Source organism: Prionailurus viverrinus, chromosome B2, assembly GCF_022837055.1.
Source record: "Prionailurus viverrinus isolate Anna chromosome B2, UM_Priviv_1.0, whole genome shotgun sequence".
Lineage (NCBI taxonomy): Eukaryota > Metazoa > Chordata > Mammalia > Carnivora > Felidae > Prionailurus > Prionailurus viverrinus.
The window spans coordinates 114,290,990-114,302,403 of NC_062565.1; the positions used below are offsets into that span (position 1 = coordinate 114,290,990).

At 36.5% G+C, this 11,414-nt stretch overlaps 1 protein-coding gene across 1 annotated transcript; it reads left to right on the forward strand.

The window, feature by feature from the left end:
- The first annotated feature begins 2,640 nt into the window (after positions 1–2,640).
- Positions 2,641–10,908, forward strand: CENPW (centromere protein W). Its single transcript, XM_047860857.1, has 3 exons — positions 2,641–2,936; positions 8,417–8,530; positions 10,765–10,908. The coding sequence occupies exons 1-3, from the start codon at positions 2,811–2,813 to the stop codon at positions 10,789–10,791; spliced, it is 267 nt and encodes an 88-aa protein (XP_047716813.1). The 5' UTR covers positions 2,641–2,810; the 3' UTR covers positions 10,792–10,908.
- Positions 10,909–11,414: the final 506 nt, after the last annotated feature.

The window sequence follows — 11,414 nt, forward strand, 5'->3', positions numbered from 1 at the left end:
CAGTTAGAGAAGCTTGAGTTGCTTAATTGTGGTAAGTAAAGTCAGAGTTAGTTGTGCATTTGTAAGTGTATTTATACTTGAAAGGCAGGTAAGACCTCATAAGTCATTGTAGAAACTTTTATTTTGATGGAAATGGAAGGGGTTTGAAAAGAGTAACATAATCTGAGTTAAATCTGACTCTTCTGTTAAGGAAAACAGCAGCCTGAGACACAGTCAGGAGGGTGTTGCAATAATCCAAGTGATAGATCATGGTGACTTGGCCAAAAGTTATCAGATATTGCAAATAGAGCTGATGAAATTTGATGAAAGATTGAATGTGGGGTGAGAGAAAGAGAGGAGCTAAGGATGATTCCAAGATTTTGGCTTTAGTAATTGGAAAAATGAAAGTGTCATCAGCTGTGATAGGTAAATTAGTGTGAGGATATTTGGAATATAGGGGCATATCAAGAGCTAATTTTGGGTATGTTAAATTAAGATGACTAAAATTCCAGTCTGGTGGAGAATTGGATATACATGTCTGGGAAAGAGAATTAGCTGGAGATGTAAATTTGGTATTTAAAGTAAAAATACTGGATAAGATCACATAGGGAGAGTGTAGATAGATAAATTTAAGGACTGAGCCCTGTGCTTCAGTATTTTGAGACAAAGTACACAAGGAGAAACCAGAAATGGAGAATGAAGGGCCATGAGGTAGGAGGAAAACCAAAAGAGAATAGCATCAAATTAAAGAAAATGTTTCCTGGAAGAAAGAATCATAAAACCCAACAAATACTCCTTGTTTGTCAAATAAACTGAAGTTTCAGAATTGACCATTGAATTTTAAAGTGTTATTAATTATGTTGACCAAAACAAATTTGCTACAGAGATGGGTATAAAACTTCGACTTGCAGTGGCTTCAAGAGAGAATGGAGGAAAGGGAACTGGAGACATCAAATGTAGCCAATGCTTTCTAATTTTTCTGTGAAAGGACAGTAGCTAAAAATAGGATCTAAAAAGGGATATTAAAAGGCTAGAGATATTACAGAATGTGTGTGTACAGATGGAAAAAAAAATCAACAAAGAAGGAAAATTCATGAAGTAGAAGAAGGGAGAATTGCCAGAGAATGTCCTTAAGAAAGGGAGAGGACAGGGATCTAGGGCCCAAGTGGAGTGGTCATAGATGGTTCATCAGTGGGAGAAAGTGGAGATTGATGGATAGATACGGTGGTGGGATTATGTGGAAAGTCTCTATGGGATGGTTCTGTTTTGTGAGTGAAGCAATGTTATCAACTGAGGGTGAGGATGGGATAGGAGTGAAGGGAGGTTTGAGGAAAAGAATGGGTGAATGAAAAGACTTCAGAAAGAGCAAAAGACTCCCGGAAATACTTAAAACCCACTTGAATGGTCATTAATTTAAATTAAGACCCAACACAGACCTGTCTTGTGTATTTTAATTAAGCCAATATCAATTCACAGATGCAAGCACAGAATAGATTGAGGTTGTAATTTAAACAGGGATGGAGGTTTGTCAGGTGAGTATAAAGGGAAAAAGAATGGCTACAGAGCTAAGGCAAAGTGTAAGGGAATATTATAATAATGCACAATGGACTGTAGGAGGGAGGATAAGGAGAAGAGTAGGGTTTGGGGTCTGGTAGGAATAGAAAGAAAGAGGACTACTATCCCAGTGTCGTCTAAGAATTGTTGGAGTTGGGATACTGGCAGGAATGAGTTGAAAAGATAGATGAGGTTGAAGAGTGAGACAACTGAATTGTGAATATGGAAAGGTATAGTATTTGGTGATGACATGGCCTAATGTATGACTGCAGGTGTGACTGGATGATAGGGTGAAAGATAGCATCATCGGCAGAGAGAAGGCCTTGGAAATGGGAGGCCAGATAGTGGAACGATCAACTGTGTGGATACGGAAATCACAATAATTACTACAGGTATAGTATTAGAGGTAATTACAATGAAAATCACAGTGTTCTCAGTGTGGTCCTCAGACTAGCAGTGCCAACATGGCCTGATTAGTTAGAAATGCAAATTCTTAAGTCCCATCCAGATCTATTGAATCAGAACCCCTGAGAGTGGTGCTTCACTGATGCACAATAAAGTTTAGGGACTAGTGTCCTGTAGTACAGAAGATAAAAAAGTTAATTGGGAGAAATAGCAAGGATTTCAATGAGGTAGCACTTAAACTACACCTGAATTTATTGCAAGGTTAAGTGCAGGGGCCTTAAAATGAAAAGGAGCAGCATTTGTAAAGAAAAGCTAGAGTCATAAAAGACCTCAAGTAAGATCAAATGAAATTATGTAAATGTGTAAATTGTTAGGCATTAATATCAGAAAATCATGTCTTGTTAGGAAAGCATTGTTTCTTCAGGAATCCTGATAAAACATCACAAACATTTATTCATCTACTTCTCAGTCCGCTGGTATTAGGTTCAGTAAGTGTAATTGCCTTGGCGTACAATCATTTTCCATAATTTCTCAACACTTCTGTGAAACACAGGAGAAATAGTTCGAAAGCGCTGATATTACACAAAAATCGAAGAACGGAAGCCTGGCCCTTTAATGACATCCCTGGGCCCCCACCGAGGAGGGTGTTTTCTACCCTGGCGCCTCCGGGGGCGGGGCTTGCGCCAAGCCTACGTCACTACCGAGCGCCGGGCGCACTCCTTTGGCGGCGTATTCAAACGTTCGGGCTGGGGTATCGGGCCCGAAGGAGTGTCCCAGCGGCTGGGTGCTTCCTGCTGTCCGTTCGGGTGTGAATTTCAGTGCGGTGCCAGGAGGATCTTGGTAGCGGAGGCGGCTAGTGCCTGAGGGAGAGAATGGCGCCCTCGACCACAGTCTCCCAGAGAAAGAAGATAAAACGGAAGGCTCCCCGGGGCTTTCTTAAGCGCGTCTTCAAGCGACAGAAGCCTCACCTTCGTCTAGAGACAAGTGGCGACTTACTGGTGAGATTCTGTCCCTTTTTTGGGTGGGAGTGGGGCAAGGAAAGGTAAAGGAAATAAACCCCAGGTTTTATTTCGCCACCCCAGCTCTTTCATGCCTCCGTTTAAGGCGTTTCCAGCAATGACTAGGGCAGGTTTGCTCCGGTTTGGCTGGTCAGTTCGTATGACGCTTAGTTGTCCCGGGGCCCGCTGAAATATAAATATCCGGACCTTTTTTACAGGAGGCTATTAGCCACATCATCTTACGAAAACTAACGTTAATTTCTGCTTTTGGCTTTTACATATCACTTTTCCAGAGCACAGTCTGGTACTGCGCTTAAGTGTACTTGAGAAAGGTCTGAAAGATACAGTTAAAAAAAAAAATCTGGAATTCAGGCTGGGTTATATTTATCTCTTGTAAAGGGTATTACTGACATGGCTTTTAAATGTGTACCTCCTTCCTTGCCTTTCTCCCTTACCCCCATTTTTACTTAGTTAACCAAACATATTTCCCTATTTCCTCTACTTTAGCTTACTTATTAAAGAACACTGATCTAAGTTTACTTGTAAGCAGTGTGCTTTCAACTGTGAATTTATTTTCCTAGACAAATAGAGCACCTGTTAGTTGAGTTTTCAAGGCAAACCAGTAAAACTTGTTTATGTTACTCATAATCCTGCAGCATAATGCTCACCATAACCAAAACCACTGTGTAATATTTCTATCTTGAAATAAATTGAGAGTTTTTATGTTGTATGCCTGGAGCATATTGTTTTCTAGCAGAATAAACACTCTTTCCCTAGGTTTAAACCAAAAGAGGCACTTCCTCCCTTTTGTCACGAGCTTTTTGAGTAAAGGAGCCATTGTAAGTGGGCACCTAATTTCCAGGAAGTCAAGGTAAAGAATTGTGGGTAGCCAGGATATATGGCTTGGAGAATGTCTTCAGAATGCGTCATCTATCTGTTCTTAAGCTACCTTGGGTGTTTTCAACTCTTCTCTGTAGCCTTCCCGAATTCACTGCCTTCCCATCTGTTGCCTGCAAGTGCAGCGTTTCTGTATTTGCTAGAGTACTATAGAATTGTCTTCACTTTTCCATTATTTGGTTTCTGAAGCCAAAATAGCTTTTTTTTTTTTTTTCTCTTCTGGGAAAAGTAGCCCTTCTGATATCTCCTGCCCTTCTTTTTTATCCCTTTCGAGACCCTGTAAGAAAAGACAATACAGTTGACCCTTGAATGACCCCTTCCACCCCCCCAAAGTTGAAAATCCATGTATAACTTTGACTCTGCAAGAACTTAACTACTAATAGGCTCTTGTTGACCAGAGCCTTACTGGTAATATAAAACAGTTGATTAACACATTTTTTGTATATGTATTACATACTGTATGCTTACAATAAAGTAAGATAGAGAAAAGAAAATGTTAAGAAAGTCATAAGAGAAAATGCATTTACAGTACTGTATTAAAAAAAAATCTATGTTTTTCAAGAGTCATCTTATGTATACAATTTTGAATGCCCCTCTCCCCCAATGGCAAAATAGCATAATGAGCTGGATTAAATAAAGTGATATGCAGAACATTTTAAGGAATTTATTCTGGAGTTTTCATTGGTGCTGGGTTTCTAATTGGAGGGGGAGGAAATGTACCTGCTCCAGAATATCTATGAGATTACAAACTGGAGCAGATTATTTGGCAGAAATTTCTCAAGTAGTCAGAGTCCTCCCATATCCCTCCCTGAGCTGCCTGCCTCAAAGTGATCCATGGACAGGTGGGCTCTATTGTGAATTGGGATCCAGGTGCTGTAGGAGACAAGGGAAATGTCAAGCAGTTGCAGTGGTAGAGGAAAGGAGGCTTCTGTTGGCATCTGTTCCTAGGTTGTATGCTTGTCTTTGGCTTGTGTTGGTTCTCCTTCACTGTCTTGTATATGCCATCCATCACCTTGGTTTCTTTGCTTATGGTTTTCTGCTTGCTTTTGACACTTTGTAATCTTATCCAGCAAGTGTCCCCGGTCATCCATAAACTTTTCTACAATTATTGTGGTCAGTTTTGATCTGTTTTTTCTGAACTTTGATAGCAGTGATTACAGTTTAGCTATTGAGACTCTGGCACTGTTCTCTAAGTTTCATATGTCAGTTTTGACTCCCAGTGTGGTATGCATCTTCTTGAGAATAAGGAACCATACATATCCTTTTTATCTCCCATTATCTTTAAAAGAAAACTAATCCACTTTTTTTTTAAAGAATTTATTTTTAAATAATCTCTACATTCAACGTGGAGCTCAAATTTACAACCCCAAGATCAAGAGTTGCACACTCCACCAACTGAGCACAGCCAGGAGCCTCAAAACCAATCTACTTTGTATATAGGTTTGTCTTTTGTATATAGTATTGTTGTCTTTTGTAAGGTTGTCTTTTGTGTATAGTATTTCTTCTACCTGAAGATGTCCTCACTCTACTTGGTAAACTCCCAGTTTCAAAATCTAGTTCAAATGCCAGCCACTTCCTGAGTCCTCCTTAATCTTAGGACCAACTTTATCTTTCTGTATCATCTATGGACAAATGTTTGTCTTTAATTTCGTATAGGTTTGGTTTTCTCATTGGATGGGGACTTTGAATTGGGAACTTTTTGTATTCCTACTCTTTGGTATAATACTTTGAGTATTATGAGTATACAACTAGTGTTGGGAATGCATGGTAATTAATGTGGGTTGATTATTATTTATAACATTTTACTCATAAAGTCTTTGTGTTATTTCATAGTTCTTCTGCACTGGCTTTTTGTTGTTTTAATTTATGACTTGATTGTATATCCCCATGTCCAGTACTGGTGAGTACATCTATTAATCTGAATAAATTGTTCAGCTTTCTCATGGATTAGTTGTTTTTCAGATTTCTCACTAGTAATGCTGTGCAAATATCTGGATGCTTATGGTTTGTGTAAAATTGAAAAGTGCTATGATGAAGGGAGGAGGAAATCAGGCTGGCCCAGTCTTTTGGCCAATTGACACTGTAAAGGAATGGATATTTCTTTGTAAACTATCTTTCGCTTTATCTTTCAAAAAACTGACTTTTTTTCCCAAGTAAATTTTTGATAGAATGGTCATTTTGAAGTTTGAGTGCCTTGTGGGATACCTTAAAATTTGTTTTTGTTAGAACCATTTTAATTTAAACCTTAGTGCATTTGAGTGGCACCACTCAGTTAACTGTTTTATGACAGAGGATTAGGTTGCTTTAAAAAAAAATTCTGTGACATTAAAAAAAGTAATATTAATTTGTCTCAGTACCTGTGGCTCATGTTTATAAGGCAGGTCTTTCCACATAGGTTAATAGGGTGAACTAAATCTCAAAGCAGTTTGGGAATTTTTGTTTTTTGCCTTTTCATTTTTTCAAAAGTGAAGTATAGTTGATGCACAACATAGTGATTCAACAAGTGTGTATGCTCTGCTCACCACAGATGTAGCTACCATCTGTCACCATACAACGCTGTTACAATATTGACTATATTTCTTGAGCTGTACCTTTTATTCCCATGACTTGTTCATTCCAGTGACTTATTCCAGTGACTTATTCATTCCAGTGACTTATTCATTCCATAACTGGAAGTCTATATCTCCTATACTTCTTCACCCATTTTCCAATCCCCCCATTCCCCTTCTCTCTGACACCCATCAGTTCTCCAAAACAGAGTGTGGTTCATTGCAGATTGACTAAAAAAATTTTTTTGCCTAATTTGTGGAGAGATGGACAGATCTAATTGTTGACTACCTTATGTGTGTGTGTGTGTGTGTGTGTGTGTGTGTGTGTGTGTGTGTGTGTGTAAATGGCTAAAGATCACTGAGGATACAATGTTGGGGAAATTAGACATAATTCTTCCCCTTATATAGTACATTGAGGAAGACAGGTGAGAAATTGCTGCATAATGTATGTAGTGTGTACAGTTGTGAGAAGTTCAGGGTGCATAACCTTACATATTGGGGGTAGTTGGACTTTTCAGAGAAGTCTACAAACTAGTAGGATGCTGGTAGGCAAGGTTGTATTTGAATACCAAAAGAAGTTCAAAAGACTTACTATAGAACTGTGAGCTGAGAATGGTGAGAGATGAAACTGGAAAAGCCTAGTCAAATGGGGTTAGTATTAAGGAATTTATCCTGGGCATATCTGGAAGCTATTATATCTTTAGAAGTTGGAAATCTAGATTAACAGGGAATTGTGCCGTATTATGGAATGTTTTTTGCTGCAGAAGGAAATGGGCTATCATTAGAAGTTTAAAAAAGAACTGAATGACAGGGCATTACGTAAAGAATCAGAATTGGGTGCTTTCCCCTAGAGTTCTTGTGAGAATTAAGACAGCACATCAAAAAAAAGTACCAAAGGACTATCTCTTTCCATAGGTTCTTTATCTCATTAAATTTAAATTCCCAATCTCCTCTATTTTTTCCAAATATCACTAACACATTCTTAAACGTCTAAAACCAGCTACTAAAGATTTCTGTATAATATTTAAATTTAAAACACCACATTATCTAGTTATTTAATGTTTAGTGAACTATGGAGGAGTGGTTGTGTGCAGTACACAAGATAGTAAATATTAGATGAGTATTGTTCTACTGCAAAGATCATATAATATTATATAAATGACCAATATATTAAAGATATTATCTAGCTGTATGTAAATGATTAATATTTATCTGCTTCTGTTATCTATTTTAATGTCTTAAAAAGAGCCTTAAAGATTAGTAGTAGTAGATATGATTATTTTGATATGTTGGATGACAAGTAACTTGACCTTTATATATATACTTTTTAGTAAACTTTTAATATTTCAATTATTAACCTTTTAAAAAAATGTTTACTTGTTTTTGAGAGAGAGAGGTAGAGAACAAGTAGGGGAGGGGCAGAGAGAGAGGGAGACAGAATCCCAAGCAGGTTCCATGCTGTCAGTGCAGAGCTGGATGTGGGGCTTGAACTCAAGAACCATGAGATCATGAACTAAGCTGAAATAAGAGTTGGACTCTTAACCAATTGAGCTACCCAGGTGCCTCTAACATGTTTTTGAATAGATATTTCAAATTAAATATCTGATTAAAATATCTTAAGCCCCTGGATTATAGCATGAGAGATGATTAGCTTTAAATATAATTGTTGATACCTTTTTGATTTTAAAATTTTGGGAAATTCCATTATCAATTCAAATTTATTTGGAACTGGAAGGAAGAATATTTGCTACTTAATAGAGTCCTACATAAACTTTGTAATTATGCTTTACAATAAATGGTATCGTCTCTGGCCTTTGGTCAGCCTTATATAGCCTTGTTTCATGTATTGCAATGACTAAGTCTCTTTTGTGTTGAATTTAAGTTGGACTTATATTAAATTGAATTTTGTGTTAGTGAATTAACTTATACTAGTAAATATTACAACATTAAATTTTGGAATCTTATTTTTAAAAACCATTATTTCAGAGTATCAGTGTTTGAGTTTAAAAGCCCTTTTGAATTTTCTCTTTCAAGGTGCACCTGAATTGTTTACTGTTTGTTCAGCGTTTAGCAGAAGAGTCCAGGATGAGTGCTTTTGAGAATAAGTGTGGAGTCATTAAAAAGGAGCATGTACAGGCTGCAGCAAAGGTAAAATCCGACTTGCTTTACTTGAGCAAGAATTAACTTAAAAAATATCCTCGGGGCGCCTGGGTGGCGCAGTCGGTTAAGCGTCCGACTTCAGCCAGGTCACGATCTCACGGTCCGTGAGTTCGAGCCCCGCGTCGGGCTCTGGGCTGATGGCTCAGAGCCTGGAGCCTGTTTCCGATTCTGTGTCTCCCTCTCTCTCTGCCCCTCCCCCGTTCATGCTCTGTCTCTCTCTGTCCCAAAAATAAATAAACGTTGAAAAAAAAAAATTAAAAAAAAAAAATATCCTCTAGTGTATCCCTTCTGTCTGATTTGGATTCCTTATTCAGCTTTGTTGACTGAGTTGATGCTTGGCTTTTTTTTTTTTTTTTTCTGATTATGCTGGCATCCCGGTATAGTTAACAACAGAGTTGGCATGAACCAGGCCCAGAATGCCAACCGGTTATGTCACCACTTCTCCTAGTGGTGTGACACTTGCCTAGGTACATGGCAGCCTAGGCAGCTGCCTACCGCAGAGGGATGTTTGGCTTTTTATGTTAATGGGTTTTAATTATGGAGTTAGATTTTCTTTTTCTATATGTTTATATTGTGGATTTCTGATGGAAAGATTCGTGGCCACTGCTTTATCATTACTTAGGGGAAGATAAATGTTTGGCTGCTAATCTGTATGATTTAATAGTAGGCCATATGTAGTTGACAGGGTTTATCACCTCGAAATTTGTGAGAACTTCATGATCACTTAAAATTTTCCTAATTATTTGTTTTTCTAACTTTGGCATTCAAATGACTTATGAATCAAATCACTAATATAAACAGAGAGGATTGTGTCTTACTGGCATTTCTATACAATGTAAGAGTATGATGCCTAGGGTAGTTTTTTCCCAAATATATCCCAAGATCACTATTTTCATTTGATGTTAGTAGATGCCCCATCATAAAATGCTTTGGGGGTCAGATAAATTTAGATGACATACTATATCTCTTTGAATAGTCACAATATTTTATATAAAGGTTGTTTCTGTAATACTACGCAAGAAATTGACAACCATGATTGACTGGGGGATGATGTGGGAGAACGACTTATTTTTGACAGTCTACCTCTTGGTAGACTTGTTTAATGTTTTTTTATTTTGAAAGTATTATAGACTCGTAGATGCAAAAATAATAGAGTTCCCATGTACCTTTTATCCAGTTTCCCACAGTGTTATCTTTATGTAACTGTATTTATGTAAAGTTATAAAAGCTTATGAGATGCAGCAGTAAAGAAACTTGTTGAACTCTATTTAACTTAGTATTTTAAAGATTTGAGTGTATAATATACTCAGCATTTTGTAAATTTGAGTATGTTGTACTTTCTTTTGTGGTACTAACGTGTAGAACCAGAGAAGTTACTGGCCTGGGATATAGACCTACTTGGTGGCGTCTGTGGAAGCTTAGAAATGTACATGCCCTGATACTTTTTTATGGGCTTTCAATTATCTTATATTCCAATAAGTTTCTAGACTATTAAAGTGAATATAAGTCGTTTTCTACAGGTAAAAAGCAAAGCTTAAGGGCTTGAAGAGTGTATGTGCACATTTAAAATTTATAGTTTGTTTTTATTAATTATAGGTGTACTTACCTATAAGTAGGTAAATTCCTTAAAAAAATTTTTGGATATATTTTGGTCTAATGCTTCCTGTCTTTTACAGCTAGAGATCTAATTTTATTTTCTCATGGGCTATATGTTTTGAAAATTGTCTATCAAATGAGCTTTTTAGCATAAGATGACTAGTCTTGGTCTCTAAATTGATATGATTCCAGCTCAAATGTAAGAAATTTGGTGTTACAGTGGATTTGTATTGCTTTATAGTTGTTAAATGCTTGATTTATAATAGGATTTTCGACTTTTGGAACATTCTTTAACTCCCTGGATTACTAAATTGTCTACAAACCTCAAGTTGGGAGCCATTAATCTGGGTACTTTTGGCTTACATTTGAAGAAATTGACATTCAGAAGTGACTATAAAACCAAATTTTGAGAATTGCATGTTTCACATTTTTTGAGAGAAGCAGACTATTTTAGGGAAGTCTAGGACCATTATAAGGCAAAAAATTCCCTAATCACCTTCTAAATTGTATTTTACAAATTCAGAATCTTGCATATTATACACATAGGATGATTTAACATTTTGTTGAGGAATTCTGTTTTATTTGCCTTGTGTATAATATGAATCTTCATTTTTTCCCCCTCACAGGTAATTCTAAAGAAGAGCAGAGGTTAGAAGTCAAAGAACCATTTTTGAAAATTATATGATGTATTATTTTAGGTGGTAACAGATCTTGAAAGCACTTTTTATATATCAGCTAAATTGTATATTAAAATATTGGCTAGTTGTGGACTGTGTGTATTTGTATATTTTTTACTGATATTGGAATATCTCTAACACCTAGGACTGTATAACTTTTAACTTTTTTTTTTTTTTGAGGAATCATTTCATTCACTTTAAGTGGCCTCATTTTACTTCCACTTTATTGGTATTGCAAATGTTTTACATAACAAAAATAACATTTTACTATATAAAGTAGTTTGAAGAGATGTGATTTTAGAATTAAATTTATATGGATTTAGATTTTGTTACAATTAACTATGGAATCAATTTCATTTCTAAAGACAATGTGCAGTGAATCTCAGTACATTTTAACACTGATTTTTAACTTTTTAATGCCTTCATATAAGCAATGCAATTTTTATTTTACACTATTAATGACATTTCTCAACTGAAAATATCAGTGAGGTGTTTTCAAAACCTGTCTCTCTACCTGAGCCAAAAAGTAACAGAGCAAACTTATTTTCTTTAAGTAGATTTAGTAGATAGGTGTTTTATTTCCTCTAAGGAATCTGTTA